The sequence below is a fragment of the Pocillopora damicornis genome, chromosome 2 (assembly GCF_964200805.1).
Source record: "Pocillopora damicornis chromosome 2, jaPocDami1.2, whole genome shotgun sequence".
NCBI classification, from domain to species: Eukaryota; Metazoa; Cnidaria; class Anthozoa; order Scleractinia; family Pocilloporidae; genus Pocillopora; species Pocillopora damicornis.
In genome coordinates, this window is record NC_142671.1 from 35,389,957 (window position 1) to 35,407,183 (window position 17,227).

At 39.3% G+C, this 17,227-nt stretch overlaps 2 protein-coding genes across 3 annotated transcripts; one reads left to right on the top strand and one right to left on the bottom strand.

The window, feature by feature from the left end:
• Positions 1 to 4,819: 4,819 nt before the first annotated feature.
• Positions 4,820 to 6,848, top strand: LOC113668053 (uncharacterized). 2 transcript variants are annotated; one of them, XM_027183938.2, is made up of 2 exons: positions 4,820 to 5,307; positions 5,409 to 6,848. In XM_027183938.2, the coding sequence occupies exons 1-2, from the start codon at positions 5,037 to 5,039 to the stop codon at positions 5,783 to 5,785; spliced, it is 648 nt and encodes a 215-aa protein (XP_027039739.1). In that variant the 5' UTR covers positions 4,820 to 5,036; the 3' UTR covers positions 5,786 to 6,848. The 2 variants fall into 2 exon arrangements, with proteins under 2 accessions (XP_027039739.1, XP_027039738.1); XM_027183937.2 differs by having other exon boundaries at positions 4,841 to 5,307; positions 5,406 to 6,848.
• A 3,677-nt stretch (positions 6,849 to 10,525) lies between these two features.
• On the bottom strand, positions 10,526 to 16,732 carry LOC113668054 (dehydrogenase/reductase SDR family member 7). The gene is made up of 7 exons (XM_027183939.2): positions 16,298 to 16,732; positions 15,375 to 15,499; positions 14,441 to 14,633; positions 13,788 to 13,834; positions 12,999 to 13,118; positions 12,250 to 12,422; positions 10,526 to 11,208 (listed from the first exon to the last, which is right to left on the bottom strand). Exons 1-7 carry the CDS (start codon positions 16,566 to 16,568, stop codon positions 11,151 to 11,153), a joined length of 987 nt encoding a protein of 328 aa, XP_027039740.2. The 5' UTR covers positions 16,569 to 16,732; the 3' UTR covers positions 10,526 to 11,150.
• Positions 16,733 to 17,227: the final 495 nt, after the last annotated feature.

Here is a 17,227-nt window from a genome sequence, read left to right on the forward strand (position 1 = left end):
ATGCATTCTAGAAGGTGCAAATTTAATTTGTGTAATGTCACTCCATTTTGAAAATGATTGAACGTTTCTCGGCCTCTTTAGTGAATATACTACACTAGTGCTCCTGATCGATTCTCCTCAAATGACCGCCATAGCGATAGCTACTGAACCAACCAATTACAGTCCACTGGGAGAAAAACGGGCACGGCTGTGAATCTCGTATAATGATCAGGGTTATAATAACCCGGCCAGCCATACTTTGAAGGCCATAAGGTTATCAATTGAAATTGTCATGAATTGATGAAGCACACTTTCGCTTTTATATAGAGTGATCATTTCTGAAAAATTCATGTGATAAAATTAACGAAGGGCTTGATTTAAGATCTGAGTGGGCATTTCGTTTTCTAGACAAGCTCTCATTTGATAAATCGCTCCCGTCGTTTGACGCAAAACGTGAAATATGCGTTCAATGACAAAAAGGGAATGTGAAATGGTTTGACTGCTGATATAACGGGTCATAACCTTCTCGCTTCGTTATATAAATAATCAATCATGCCAGTCGATGTTCAATTATAAACAGACTATTTTTCTTACGACGAACAAGTGCACTATTATAAAATTTTAACTAAAACTAGCGTTATTTCAGGAAAATGCTGAAATTTTTAGGCTAAGACACACAAACCCGTGCCTCTCATATACTAGTTATACGCTTCTACAAATTGAGCTATATAGCCACATGTTAGGAACAGGCGGACTTGTCTTTTATACGTTTTTGTTTCCCGCAGACGAATCAGACCAAATACAGTATGGGTGAAATAAATCCTTTGTTGACCCGACGATCAGACAACAAGGGACTGACTGATTTTCACACATCCACTGCAACTACTACCACTACCGACTTTAAAACAGTGAGAAAAATTTCAGGCATCGACAAGAATTAACGATAAAGGCATAGCGCTGGGGATGGTACTGCGCTCTATAACGGGGTGCGTGGCCCAATTTAGTAAGCCTATCGCAAATCGCCAGTACATGAATAACATACGACTGAGGGAACCAATTGCAATCCCCAACCTGAATGGTGAGTGAGGCCTTAAATTTAGAAAACCATAAACCGTAACACAAGGCAGTAAATGCAGTAGACGATAACACTCAGCTGTTGTTGTTGTTGTTTGATCGAAAGGGGGGGGGGGGGGAAGGGGATCTTGAGTCAATTTTCGTAGGGTACATGCCGCTGGCCCGGCCTCTCAGAGCTGCTATTCCATGATAATCTATTTTGAGGCCAATTATGAACCCCGTCCCAGTCACTTACGCGATCCTGACTTAGCCACTCTCTGTTTATCTCTCCACCTTACAAAGCCTTTTCGGTGGGTTATCCTGTAATGGGAGCTAATCGGCTAAATATCAAAACGACAGCATCAAACACAGAGACGACTTTTTAACCGCGATTCTCTCCATTTTTAAATATCGTCTTTAATACTGGAATTTTCTTACCCAAAAAATCCCGGAAATGTACGACCCATTGTAATAACTGTTTTGCTCGTGTAACCCCAGTCAATCGTGTTGAGAAAATACGACCCTATTCAGCGACACACCACCATTAACCTATTACTAAGAAGTACCCTCTCCCCCCGTGTTGAATTTTCTTGGTAACGATTTTCACACTCACACACAGGGCGCTTTTAATAGTCTGGTATTCAGACTATTGGTCGACATTTCTCAGGCCGGGCTAGTGGGATTACGCAATAAATGTAGTAGCAAAAAATAAAAGGATAGGCCCTGAAGATGACTAATGGCACTAGTCTAAAATATTGACCCGTTAAAGGTGACCTGTGCTGAATTATCGGCTTTGTGATGAATGATCACTTCTGTTCTCTTTACCAACAACATATCCACGAGGCGCTAAAACGTATGTGAAGTATGGCACTACAAATCTTAAATTCAATTTGCACACTTCAGAGCATTCGAAGATCACCTACGATACTGAAGTGTTGAAATCGCTTTCCGGTCCTTGCTTATTTCGTTTCCGGAAGAGATCAACCTGTATGTTGTAACTTCTTCCTCCATAATTTTACCCTTTTATCGGCAAGCAGATGGAATAGTCTCCTCAGCTCTGAATACTAAATCTCAAGAAGTGGCGCTTTCATACGCATAATGTACGTGTCTCGTCTCATTTCTTAAATAAACCTGGAAGTCATCGCATTTTTGCAGTTTTTCCCTTTTTTCAACTTGTAAAGTCGACACTCTTCATCTTATGGCCTAAATGAAAGTCGCACATCTCCACCCCCCCCCCCCTCCCTCTATGTGTTCTGGTATACTTCACTCCTGTCCCTTGGGGTTAAGCCTTTCTTCTTCAAAATTTATTGACGAAACTTAGTGTTCCCTCGGTAAATGGAGAACTACCTGAATTACTCGGTCAGTTCTTACATCCTCCTGTACTTCGTAATTTTGACAGAAGAGACGGTGATATTACGTCTGAGACATTAATAAACACTCGCTCATTAAAAATTGCCTTTCCGGTTTCTTTCGATGCATTATTAATGGTCGATGTCAATGTATTTAGAGAATCAACCGACTGATAGCTAACAATTGCCAGTGGTTAAACGCCGACTGACACGAACTTTCTCCTCATTTTCTGCGGCTTTTTATGAGAAGAAAAATTAAAAGTTGCAGGTTTTAAATATCCGATGTAGTTAATGATTTCACCTGATGTGTTCAGTCAAAACTTCCCGATCAATTGTCTGCTCAAACGATTGAATACAAATAGCTTGATAACCACCCGTCGAGAACACTGACACTTTCGTAAGTGATATCGGATAATAGGCAGGCCTTTTGAGGAAGCACTTTAGCCAAGCACTATCAAACCTCACGCCGTTCAAAATGAACGGAGCTTTTTTGGAATAGCTGAAAGCTTAACGCTGAAAGTGTTGAAGAGCTCAGTGGGAAAATCGAATGTGAATTTCTCCAAGCCCTTCGTGTTGATATTTAATGCACACGGGTTTTACGCAGATGATTGACATTGTCGCGCGCGGTTCATTAAAAGATTCTACTTGACACATTTCAAAACTAGAACCTGTCGTTTAGGCATGCAAAAACATGATGAAATGGTCATTTGAATAAAACCTTCAGTCTCTTGTCAATCAAATTAGGAAACGATTTTCTGTTTCCTTGTGTATGGAAAGTTCAAGAGTGTGGAAAATGACGTTTAATTCACACTTATACTTGAGTGGATGAAAACAAAAGTTTTAATAGTAACGGTCGAGTTCTTTATCGTTAATTGCTTCTCAATGAAGAGTGAGCGACCATCACGACGCCGCGCGTGTCCAAACAAATGGCGAGCGAAAAAGAAGCAGCTGTTCTCAATCGAACTTGGACTTCAGTCTCACAAAATAGCGGAATTTTTCTGTAACTTTTCATTGTTGAAGGATGTTTTTTTTCCGACAAACAGAAATATTTCTTGCTACATAATCATGTGTTGATTTCAACAAAAGTTGATGGAGGCCAAAAGGGCGAAAGTGAATGACGCTTCGCAATTTATGGTCTTCACGGCGAATCTCTTCCTGTTTTTATGGAAAACATCAAAAAAGCAGAGATTAGGGTCCTAAAGCTTTTGTATTGAATTGCCTTATTGGGGAAAGCAATATTTACTTAGAATGTTCTCAATTACTGCCTGGTTTCCTGTTACTCATAGCTTTCGAATTTAAATAACGTATGCGTCAAAAACTTATTTTACAAAACAACTCGTTAATGTTTTTTTACAACTTTGTCGGAATCTTGTGACTTCGCCACCCATAGTTTTGTTATTGCTAATGAGCAGAAGGTCCAATGTAAAAAATAGCCTTGGAATAATGAGAGCACACGAAATTAAGACAACTTTACGATCTATTGCTGCGCTATCAGCAGAGCCATGAGTTATTTCTCCTTCTGTAATTCCCATCAAGTTAACATGCATATGTTACCATTTTGCTTATTTCTATGGTAGGAATTTGAGTTCAACCGGGGGCCGCTGATAAAATACCAGATAAAAGAACCGAGAGCTTAAAGTGAATTTCCATATATACAACGATTCATTGCAAAAGTAATTGCTTTTGAATCTTAAACACCAAAGATTCACGGGGTTTCACCTTAAAAGTAATTTTCTCGTCTTCTATTGCCCCTGAATTGATTGCAAGCCCATTAAACAACGCTTAGCCAAAAGTCCTCTCTTTAAATTGGTGTAATTAGATCACGGGAAAAGCTCGCGGTTTCGATCGATACCAAAATAATTACTCAGATGACTTCGTTTTTGAGTAAAACTTTGAAGAAACCACGCAAAATTGCAGTGAACAACAAAGCACGTTTGTACAAATAGTGAGTTTTCTTTTACTCTATGGATCACGAGATATGATGCTAAAATTCTGTCCAATATGAAACCCATTAAACGGGCAGTTGTTTTAAAATCAATTTACCACATGTCCTCAACGATGCCAAACGTTTTTTCTCAATTGATGTTTTTTTAACTCCTGAGACTGTACATGCGTTTTGATAGCCGGACAGTCCACGTCAGCAAGCCGACAAGATTCCCTGAATTTTACAAAATCAAGCATATGGAAAACGCTGTAGACTAACAATTAAGCCTCTAGCGCGAGAAAGCTATGTTTAAAAACATCGGAATTTGATTGACACAAAAATTATCCAAATTAGCGATTAAACATCTTTGTAAATGGCCTCTGGCTAAAGGGTGTCTTCCAACCAATCACCGCATGCTCTGAGAAACGCGCTCCCTAAGCTAACCAATAGAAGGAGCGCTACGGAGCACATATGACGCCTGTATTTGTCAGCAAATTTTACTAATTGCCTTTATCGTCAATACAATCGCGTTATTGATTTTATATGATATGTCATGAGCTCTCAGGCGGCAAGCTTTCATGCTCTGTTTTGTCCTAAAGCTGTCAGATAAGTTCAGCCTAAGAGCACGGTTGCGACAATTGCTTCAATCTGCTGCGCGTACGAATCGTTCCAGCTACAGCACGTTTAACCAGATGCTTCTCCACTAAACCTCAGCCAAAGAAGCATACATCATGGCCTCAGTTGGAACATGGCATCGCCACATTTACAACCATCCTCCAAAGCAACCAACACCGCATTTTGTTGCCAACATTCTCGGTCTTCAATCAGGCCACCAACCGAATAACGTAACAAGCGGATTCTCTCAGCAAGAACAAACGCTTGTTAAGCGCAACCTTGTCGTAAAAGAGAGAGAAGCGAGATCAAAACAAAGCGAACAAGGTTATGATTCAACTTGTGATGTTGATGAGAAGGAACTTGAACAACCAAAGTCAGAATTAAAAGGTAAGTGACTTCATGCGGTGTTAACGAGCTCGGAAGTTGGTGAAGCAGTGTATTGACAAGGATCAGTTTTCTAAATGTTCTCGGTTTTCTGTTAAAAGCAGATTCCTCTTCAGTCCATTCCAAGGGGGTAAAGAGACTGAAAGGCAAATCTGGAAAGGAAAAAATCAAGAAGAAAAAAGCTAGGACCACATTCACTGGTCGGCAAATTTTCGAGCTCGAAAAGCAATTTAAAGAGAAGAAATACTTGACTGCGGCGGAGCGAAGCGACATGGCCGCTCTGCTAAACGTCACCGAAACACAAGTCAAAATTTGGTTTCAGAACAGACGAACAAAATGGAAAAAGCAGGAAAAAAATTGTGTAACAACAGTTGACACGGAGAAAGATTCGCAAAGCGAGCATTCCGACAACAAAGACAGTACGTATGGAAATGTCTTAGACAACGACGACAAAACCTCGGATTTAGATGAGAGCAGCTAAAGATTAGCTGACGAGAAGATGTAAGAAGGATGGAACTCTATTTAGAAGATCAGAAGGTGTAAAAAATCTCTTATTTATTTTATTGGCGTTTACTCGCCACTTTTAAATTACCAATATGTACAGTTCAGAAGCAACCGTTTTAACAGTTCATATTCTTGAACTCAGCGGATCAAGACAATTATCTCAATACAAAGGTTTCGCGCCTACATAAATTAAGAGACCGATTAAGGAAATCCTGAACGCTAAAAAAGCTATTAGAACCGTAGCAAGCCTGGACCTACTCAGCTACAAAAGACTCAGAACGTTTAATGAGCTCAAATCGCCATTTAGCGAGTAAATTTTACAAATCATACGAAGGTTAATTCATTAACTTCTGCAGGAAGCAATTGACCAGCGAGTAACTCATTTGTGTGATAATTGAACACCCTCGCTCAATACGGTGTTTATTTCAGGAAAACGTCAGCATTTATTCGGATCTATGAATGCCAAACTATTTCTTAACTTTACTGATTCTTTAATTGGTCTCCACGCGTTCTGTTGTTCTCTGGCTCAGGCTGTGGTATTTGCAATTCTATCAACGCGCAGTGGGTTTCCTGCTGCCAAGTCATTTATAACAAACCACTCGTCGATTTAAGTTGAAGAACCGTTTCAAGCTGAAGCGAAATCTGTTAAAGTGCTCTAGACATTTCAATTAAGCCAAAGCAGTACACAGCTCAATTGTCAAATTTTTACGACTCCGTTTTACTGAAACTACGACTATAAATTATATTTTATTAGGCTGACAACTATAGACCCCCTGCCAGTGGAACGACTCAAACTATGGACTTTTCATTGTTACAAAGGGCTATTGGTAACATTGAAGTCTTAATTAACAACCCCTCCACTCAAAGACGTTTTATCAACAAATCCATGCCTAATTCCAGTTCTCACAACTTGTTTTCTTTACGAGACGTTTGGAAATGTCGTTTTACTTGGCATGGGAATTAGGGAAAACGATTCAAATGCGTCATTCATATAGTGAAGTCTGCGTTCAATTTTGCGGTAAATAAAGATGAATTGGAAATTGCGTGTTCTCTTGTTCACGGCTGGTCGCCTGATAATTAGATTGAGCGATATCAAAAGTTGCATACTATCTAAATTAGAACTTTGTGCACCATCCATAAACAGTAGATATAGTTAATTGAAAACAAATGGTTTCCGTCGAGCAGCTTAAAAATTCAGCGAAGTTGGGGAAGTTTTAAACGTTTTATCGATGATGTTTTGCAATACCTTGTAATTTATAATTGTACACCTTTTTGAATTTATCTTTTCGCATAGATAAATGTATTGGTGATCTTTCGAGGAGTGTTTTTTAAGCATAGAAGTCATAACCTTAAATTTTTTTCCCTTTTCCAAACGTTCTGCTTTTTATTTCGCTTCAATTTCCTTCCGCGACACCGCTGAAGCTAAGATTTTTTACCCAACTTTTCTGCCGACAATCTGTGTCATTGTTTTCTGATCGATTGATGAAGGACAATTAAGAAAGTCTTACTCGCGTCCCACGAGGTACCGCAAAATCTAAGGAAACCACACATCTTTTGTGTTCAAAGATCACCGTACCCTCTGAAGTTCCGAACGGGAAACCAATCCGTTTCCCATATTTGCACTTTCGAAACTATCAGTAAGGGTAATGCATCGTTTTGGATCAAACTGTCATTAGTCTATATTTGAACCATTTCGTTATCTTTTGAAACAAATACTTAAAGTGAGAGGTGTCTACAGCTTAATGCTGTTTCGAGATATTCTCGCTTTCAATGTGTAATTACTTGTAGGGCATTTTAATGGCTTGCCGCAAAAAGGAATTGAAATAGACTAGTTTTTATGTACTTTCGGCGTTGAGCGATTTCATGCTCAACTTCTTCAGACTTCTCAAAATGTTGAAAACAAATTCTGTGAAAAATTAAGGCAACAGATAAACGAAAGAGTTGATCTAAAATCTGACCAGATTCCGCACACAGAATAGGAATGACTTTTTGTGTCAAAGCAGTAGTTGGTTTCTGGGACGTTTATTTCTATATGAAAGGACATTTGAAAAAGTGAAATTTATCGGCATGGCTTGAAATAGGGACAGAATCGAAAACGCCGCCCGTTGCGAAAATGTGACTGGTTGTAACATATCTAAAACCGAAATATTATCTGGTTCTCTTCAGCTAAAAGAGCTCGCTGATTGTTCTTCTCTGTCATACTTGAGTCGCACGCACTTGGAGTCGTTAACAACTAATGCACTGGATAAACAACCTTGACTGTTCGTTGACAAAATTAAGCAAACACCTTTTAGTAACCATGCTAGACAGGAGACAGTCAATTGCTTCATCTGATAGTTTGTAGTCTTGAGTGGATTTAGTTCAATTTAGTTTGAATGAATTAAAATAATGTCCGGAGAGAAAACACAATTTATTTCATCACAGATCCACGCTTAAACATAAAGCCAAACTTTCAAGTAGAAAAGCGCGCTCTACGTATCAAACTCTAAACCTCAAGTTGTAACTGCCTTTGGACTATTAAGGCAAAATGGATTGTTTGCCAAGGGATATCAAGCTACAAAGTGTGACAGCAGTTTATTCTGTTGGGAATTAGCAGTGCTTACCCTTTCATAACTCAGTCATAAATTTTCGTTTAACTCTCTTGAACGCAATTGCCTTATTCTGGAGGTCTTGGGAGCCATGTGCAATCGATTAATAAAGTATATAATTTAAGGTATCCAGTAGAGCTATTGTATTAAGCATTTAGCGGCATCTTTGATTTGGCTTTACTTCAAACAGAGCGTTGATCGGATTGATAAACACAAGTGTGAAACGAAACACGCGCGCTGTACCGGATGTATTCGGGTTAAAATCACTTAATGTTTATCTTCACGAGAGAAATTCATCAATACACCGCCTCCGGCGTACAGCGTCGATTGAAGGAAGCTCACATACTCGAGTGCTTGAACTGCGCTGGGTGAGAACAATTGCGCATTTTTATCTAAGATTAAAGGTTAGCTGAAGATCACGACCAAGATAGTAGTAATTAAAAATTTGACAATCGGATTAAGCTCCAATGAAAAGTCATAACAAATAATCTTTTCCATTTATTGACTCAGTCGGTTTTGCTGATAAGGTTGTAATTGACTCCGAGTAGCATCGATTTCTACTTAATCGCTCCACTGCAATTAACTCCAACCACTTAACAAAATCGTTTCGTTTTTCCAAAGAGTATTTTTTTCCCAGTGTGAGTTACATCAATCAGTTCCAAAATGCGCAAGCATTTTCGTCGATTCGACGCGATCACATTAACTAAACCAACTCCATGGAATTGCAGACAATCAGTAATTCAGTGCGCAATTAAAACTACGCATTCTGAACATACATTTGCGATCGACAGCCCGTTAAGATTAGGGGTTGATCTTGAAAAGATAACCAAAAACGACGATTGATATGTCATCTAAATGGAAGCCTTTCGGAAATGAAACAGAGACTACGAAACTTTAATTTGCCATGTGCAAAGACAATTTTAAACATGTCATATTGGTGGTACCAAATGGTTTTATGAAAAATCTCTCCAAACAATTAACGTTGTTTATCAATTTTCCTTCTTACTTCTTACTTCGGCCTTTTTAGCCCGGCTTTCACTCGCGGGAGCGATTATAAAGAAATTTCTCCTTATGATTTCAGTTAATTTTCAAGCAAAAAATGTATATATCATCTAAGGATGCTGTTTAATTCAGCTGCAAATTCTCACAGCTAAGATAATGAGAAATGGATAACAGTGAGGAGCATTGACAGAGCGCTTTTCGATTGAGCGTGATAAAACCAAATTAGTCCCAACAGCGAAAAAATATCTCAAAGAGCCATTGAGAACTCAAAGTAAAACCAACCACTCAAACCGCCTGAAGCGCGGGAAAACGCGGACGACCAAGTCGTGATTGGTTTTTGTTTTGTCTCTGATTGGTTGAGAGAATGGCGCCAGTTTCCTGGACCAATCATCGACTGAAGTAAGCAAAAACAAATCAATCCCAGATATTAAAAATTGCTCAATTTAGATCTTGCTTTAGCCCCTAAACTCCCACAAGTAATTAACAGGTAACTTCTCCCTATAACATCCATACATTATCCGGCAAACAGGTAATGAGAATACTCAAACTTATCAGGTAGAAGTTGTTATCTTGATTTAACATCAAATCCTCATAATTAACTAGCAAAATAATGTGTCGCAGCTAGAGAGGAGAATTAATAAATAGATCTTGGGAGGTAAAGGGCTAAGAGATGACCACCTGAGGAAAAGAGGTTGTATTTTTACCCAGTCTGCAATGACTAAATAGCCAGCCTCGAGGGGCCTATGTTGAAGATAAAACCTGCTAAAAAAAATTACTGCTGGCCGCTAAAGTTCTTTTTCTATGAATACGCCAGAAGATGTTGAATAAAGAAGATTACCTAGTTTGTCCGAAACATCCTTTCATAAACCTTAAATGTCAGTTCCTTATCTACACTTCTCTCTGAGAGAGGCGTCTATGATTTCAGTTTTTCTGGCCTGTTCACAAAGCTTCTCAACGAAATAACGGGGGCGAATAAAAATATCGAAGTTGAAGGAAGAGAAAAGCCCTCCCAGCGCATTCGCTTCAATCGCTTCACTCAGACAAACGTAGAAACAAAAAACGCTGTGGATAGACTCGATATTTTTTGATCAAGTGATGAAATAAAAACAATTAAAAAGTCCAAGTGATTGCTGATTACATTTTACTTTATTCAGCAGAAAAAAACGAAAAAGGTTTTTAGGTCAAGGAACATAGAGAAAACCGCTGATCTGACAACAAGACTGAAATACAAACTGCCCACGTCAATTTCGTCATATTTTCTGAGGTGTACTTTCTGAGGTGCCCTTTAACAGACTTTGTAAACTGTTTCAGCCCGTTATAAGCAATTTTAGCTAATGGTATTTTTCACCGTTAATCAAAAATATATGAAGGCTGCAAGTACCTGATCGAAAAAGAAAAAATTCTAAGATCCCTGCCTGATATTTAGTGGAAAGATGCTAGAAGCACAAGTGAAAGGGAAAGAGATAGTTGTATGTCCAGTCAGCGAAAGAGGACATAATCTTCTGATTCACTGGTTAAAACAAAGTTCGATTTTGCGTAAGAACAGCCTCAGTCTCGTCAGTATGAAACCGCTTGTAAGGCATGGACACGAAATAAAAGAGCTAAATCAAATGAAAAGTGTGAGGATGAAGACATCCAAAAAGTGCCAGCGTATCCCCACAAGGCGACAGAGCATACCACACATCTTTCTATTTTCAAACGACGTCTTTCCCAACCGTTGCACCATTTGCTTGCTTCGTTCGTATTTCAGGCTTAACTCCCCTTCATGTACAATTTCGTAATTCGCTCCATCAGGAACTCATTGGAAAACCTGAATAGAGAGGAAAGTGCATTTAGAGCACAGAGAGGTCAGTTAGAGGAGTTGCAAAGGAAGGTTGTCTTTTTTTTTTTCACTCCTCCTATGAAACTTTTTACGAGCCACCAAATTACTCAAAACCGTGGACCTACGAAATTGCGAAAATCCAAACACAGAGTCTATTGGCGTGTTTTTTTGTCGTATTAGGATAGCGCAGTTTGTACAGAAATTACCAGTTGAAGTATGATTAGTATAGGTAATAACATGATTTCTCTTGCAACTTGGTGCTGAGCACGAGTAAATTTTTCAAAGACAACAAAATTGCACGAACCCGTAGGGCAAGTGCAATTTGTAGTCTTTGAAAAATTCACATGTGCTTATTACACCAAATTGCAAGAGAAATCATGTCATTACTTGTTAATAACGTACATGAAAAAACTTCTCAGAAAGCGTGCGTGCGCTAACGAAAATCGGTGGAAGCAAAGAAGATGAAAGGAGGGGAGGCTTAGGAAGTGGGGTGGGGAGGGTTGATATGAGATGTCCCTCCCTTAGGGAGTGGGACAGGGGGCTGATGTTAGATGTCCCTCTCTTAAGGAGTGGGGTAGGGGTATTGGTATGAGATGTCCCTCCTATCGCTCGGGTGAAACGTCCCCAGTATCGAGGAGTCATTATCAAAAATCATTTAACGAAGAGTAAATGTTTCTTAGTGAAAAGATTGGCAGCCCATCCCAAATTTGTAGAGCTGAGAAAGATTAGAGACGAAAGGAGCGGGGGAGGGAGGGTTAAGAAAAAGCAGGGGGGAGGGGTGGGGATTCCCCTACCCCTCCCCTTCAATTCTAATAGTAAATCCAATAGGGCAGCTTAGGCACTATACCTAATAAAAGAGGGCACTACTGCATATCTTTAAGATGTTGACGCGTAGTTAGGTAAACTTCCATGATATTTTTTTCTTCTCAAACTGTTACATCTAAGCTTGCGTTTAATCGATCGTTAAAGTTACGAATCAAGGATTCAAGCGCATGTAAAAAAAGATAAGTCCGCACAGAGAACTCATACCATTTAAAGACGGTTGGAAAATACTGGTTGGCGTAAGTCATAAGTAGCATTGGGTTATTTGAAATCCATAATTCGTCCAAGTTGTTCGCCATTCCCACAACCATCAGCTTTGCACAGCGTTCAGTCGGCATTTTTCCCTCGTACTCTTGGTAGTTCGGCGTGTTTTTAAATTCCTGCAAGTCATAGAACTCATCAGTACCCGTAAATTAAATTTGTGAATAGGTGAGGAAAGAAAAAAGCAAACCGAGATTCGATCAATTGAACAGCATATATTCTTCAGACAATTGGAAAGATTATGAAATGTTGCAAGGGAAGGACTGAGAAAGCCAGCGTCTAGAACAGAGGCTTCTCGGACATGGTTAATTTCCCGGGTTGTGCAAACTTTGTCCATGCAAGATTACTTCAAAAAAACCCTTTTCACTGAGTTAGCAAAAATCTCCAAAATGAATTTTTTCCCTAGGAGAATGAAGGTCAGTCCTTCTCTCAGCCCCCATAATTGTTTTACAGGCCCGTCACTTCTACTGATTGTAGCCAGTTTGTTCTGTGTTTCTCGGTGTTTGGATCTAACGCGATTCTAAGGCAATAATTTACACCTTTGGTTAATTTCATAGTCTTCCCTGATCAGTTGTCTCTTTTCTCAAGAAAGAGAAGTTGCTCAATTGCATCGTTTGTTGTTATTGTTTTTTAAATTTAATTTAAAATATACACATTTATTGAATTAGTTGTAAATCAAAGCTTTGTTTTCTTACAACTTTGACGTCCTCTGTGAAAGCATGACGACCAATGTTTGATTTCACTGGCCCCGGAAGAACAGTCTGCACACGGATGTTGTGTTCTGTCAACTCGATCCGCGCGCTGTCAAAGTAGCCCTAATAAAGAATTATTCATTTATCATCGATAAGCCCCTACAAACTTAGATCAAGTAAAAAATTAACAGTACATGTGATGTCCCTCAAAGGAAAACAATCGTAACTTGATGAGCTTGAAATTAAAAAAAAGCTGAATGGTTTCACGGGGTGCAACTACCTCTCGTTTTATCGTTCTTTTTGCAAAGTTTTTAAAACTTCTGTACTTGGAGTTCAGAGAGAACTTAATTTTGGTATAATTCAAGATGGCTCTAACTTTCAATACAGATAATATATGAACTTTACAAAGACTATTCGTGTGGCGGTTATTACGATTCGATGACTGGAAAAAGCGAATGATCGTTTTTAAAATAGGAGCACATAGAGCCAACCAAATGGGTTCTTCCTTAAAACTACTAGATTTCTACGGGTAAAAGGAAAAACGGAGAAGAAAAATGTGAAGAGGTACTAAGGCTCCTTAAAATCCCTCACGTAGACTACGGGCAGTCCTTACTTAAGCTGTGGAGAGTCCGTCGTCTTAGTAGAAAAATTGGCGAAAACGAAAAAATAATTTTAGCGCGCCGCGCCTCACTCCCAGAGTTCCACGCGGCGTGGACAGACAACCTACGCAAAGATAACAGTCCTGATACAGTTAAGGGTCTATGCACTGCTCAAAGAAAAGTTGCTTCATACCTGCAACGCATGTTTACTGGCACAATATGTAGCTCCATAAGGCCATCCTGCAAAAAATCATTCATGCAGGTAAAAAGCAGTCAAATATGAATCAGGGTCAATCAGAGAATCCGCATCTCCATAACCACCGAAGTAATTGTTCTTAATGAACCAGTAATTGCTAGATATAAGAAAGCCATTTTTAGTTCCAAATTTTAACGATTTACAAGTCAAAGTTTTATAGGACTGTAATCAATAAGGGAAAGAACACCGAATAAACATCTCTCGTCCCCGAAAGACGACCGATCCTATACAACAACTTCCGCAGTGGCGATTCCAAAGTTCTAGTTTGTACGCACATGATTCTTAAGCTCAAACAAATAAACGTGACGTCACACAAAACTCAATAACACCTTGAGCAGCCATATTCTTAAACTCATTAATAATCTTCAAGGTTACAAAAAAAAGAAGCCATAGAGGAAAGTACTTACCGCGGCTTAGATATCATGTATCAAGAGAGAAAACATACGTGAAGGATTAAATATCGTATCATTTCTCAGAAGTAGTTCGCACTTCCCATATGGATTTGATAAAATCTATTAATTTTTCGTTTCAATTCGCCCTGTAATGGAAATAACTTGAGGTAAAATTACGATAAAAAATATCAGCGTTACCAAACTTTCCCAGAACACTGCTGACTATTACAATTTGTCCGTAATGGCGTGCTATCATGTGTGGAAGAACTGCTTTGGTCAGGGAGATCGTACCAATAAGATTTGAATCTAAGAGAGCTTGGTCCACTTCTAAAGGTGTTTTCTTCACCAAAGATCTTTGCGATCGGGCACCATTGTTTACTAAAATATCAACCTAAATGAAAATAAAGACAAAGAGTAGAGAAAACTTTTGGTCCAATTTTCATTTTTGTTAAGTTTGTGGGTATGCCTTACGTCTATTGAGAAATCGATGATTACCCTCTAAAAATAGATCGTTACCAATTTTAAACCTGTAATGCTGTCATGCTGAAAATTATCAATTCTAAAACGCAAGACGCCGAAGTTCTCGAAGGGGGGCAAAATAGCTGCCTATTTCAATTTCACACCAGCATTGGGCTCCTCAAGGCATAATCAGAGTTACAACTGAATGCGAATAATGTCCAGAAAATCGTGGCCTGAGAGAAGAACCGCATTGCATGGTGCGCGTCTCTCCGCCCACGGGAAGGTTTGAGGCGAACCGAGAAGAAGTTATCCGGTGTCCGGCACAAATAATGAAGTCTCATTCTTTCCCGTGAGCGAAGAAACACCCTTGCCAAAGTGCTGATTATGAGGGCCTGCTGACAGTCTAAGTAGATCATGCGAACAGAGTAATAGAAGACGTAAAAAGCGTGAAACTCTCGTTTAATAAATTTTTGGTTATTAGTAAAAAGTGTAGTCAATTAATTGCTCCATCCATAGTTAGGGAAGTGAGGGCAAGTAATTAAAATTGAAGCATTGCATGTGTTTTTTTTTCTATCTTTAAATACGCCCTCGTCTTGAGATATGCCTCTCATTCAACTCTGCAGAAGTAGATTAATAATTTTTATACTTATACACAATTCAACTCTCGCTTTACCTTCCCAAAATGCTTGAGGACTTCTTGAGTAAGTTTTTCATGTGTGTCAAATTCTGTCAAATCCAATGGAAGTACAAGAATATCTTGATCTTTTTTAAACGAGGAATCAAGACCATTGGCAATGGCTGAAAAATCATGGAAGAAAATTGATAACGACGAAAGCAAGAAACTGGATCCTGGCTCAGAAATGTTTTGCAAAGAGGACTTAAAAACTTTCCTCTTTCCTCTAAGATCACTCCATTAAATGACCCAAAAATCATTAACCTATACTGAGGTCTTAATGGGATCAACCCTCTCCACTCCCAAACACATTTGTTTGGTCACCGCCCCCGCCCCCCCTCCCGGCCATTTCAATATTGGTCTGCAAGGTGACGTAAACAAATTGGTAATTAATACACGGGAGGGAGGAGAGGGTTAAAAGGAACAACAAATAATTTTCTCTGGAAGAAGTGTCCAAACTAATTACGTCTGGGAGTAGACCGATTATCGTTGTTTCATGGCCTAGCCGCTAGCAACGTTTTCATTTCGAGGAACGCGAAAAAAAAACTGCCTGCAAGAAAACATTTCTGGTGGCCATGCGAATCTCATGTGCTCCAAGGTGGGCGGCGTTACGGCTCACTGCCACGAATGCTGTCACGCAATCTTGCTTCACATTTTAATTGCAAGTACAAAGTCCTCGAAAGGAAAACAAGCAGATTTCTAAATTTCATTGTAATTAGAAGAAAAAATTAAATCCCTCAATAAATTGAAAGAATCCGTTAATAAGGGTGACTTACTGGTACAAGAATCGACTTATAACTAATGCTATCAAATGGTTGTATAATTATGCACATTAACTAAGTAATAGCTCATTCAAATTTTAAGCGTCGAGTCAACCAAATTTGATGAGCGCAGCATAATTTTTTCAACTTTTTCCGCCTTACCTGCACACTTTTCTTTGACTCGCTCTAACTCTGCCTTTCTCCGTGCAGACAGGACCAGTTTACAGCCGTATTTGGCCAGTTCATAGGCTAAATATTCACCAATCCCGCTAGAAGCCCCTGTGATCCAAACTACTTTTCCACGAAGTGCGACGCCGGGATCTCGACTGATCTTTTCGTATATCATCAATGTAAAGTCGCCATCTTGGTATTTGAAAAATAAGTAACAAACAAGAGGAACGACTAAGGCGGCAATCAACAATTTTCGTCCCATTATTTCGGTGGCACAATGGACGGTTGACAGTCCGAGCGACTTACTCCCAAAGGTTTCGTTGTCGATACTTGATGACACTTACACAGCACAGTTACCGAAGGAGCAGGGGTGGGGTGGGGAACAAGAGTCTCTTTTTTTTTTTTTTTTTTTTTTTTTTTTTTTTTTTTCAAAAGGTAGCCTCCGATCCGACAGAATATAGGGAAGACGATTTTAAACTTTATCCTTAAGTTATCAGTTATCTCGCCAGTGTCCTCGAACAAAAAAAATAACTCTTACTGGAGTCTAATTCTAAAGGAACAATCTTTACTTACCGCTTAGGCGGGATGGGGGGAGGGGGAGTGGGAATTTTTGAGATCACATGGTTTTCGTAGCGAGGGAGACTATAGAAAATTGACTGCCATTAGGGGGGGGAACCATAATATCACAGAGCCTTGGGTGGGGAGGGAGGGGGGTAAAACAGTACATTTTATCGTAACACAGCCGAAATTTTCCACCCCCCTTCCCCTGCAGAAAAATCATGACTGGCGCCTAAATTGAGTTAAAATGCTATACTTCAGGACGGATTCAAAAGAGCCCTAAGGAACATATCGAAACACGGAGATGAAAAATGCAAATACGCAAATTAGAAGCATTCTCAGGCGTCTTCGTAAATCAACGTT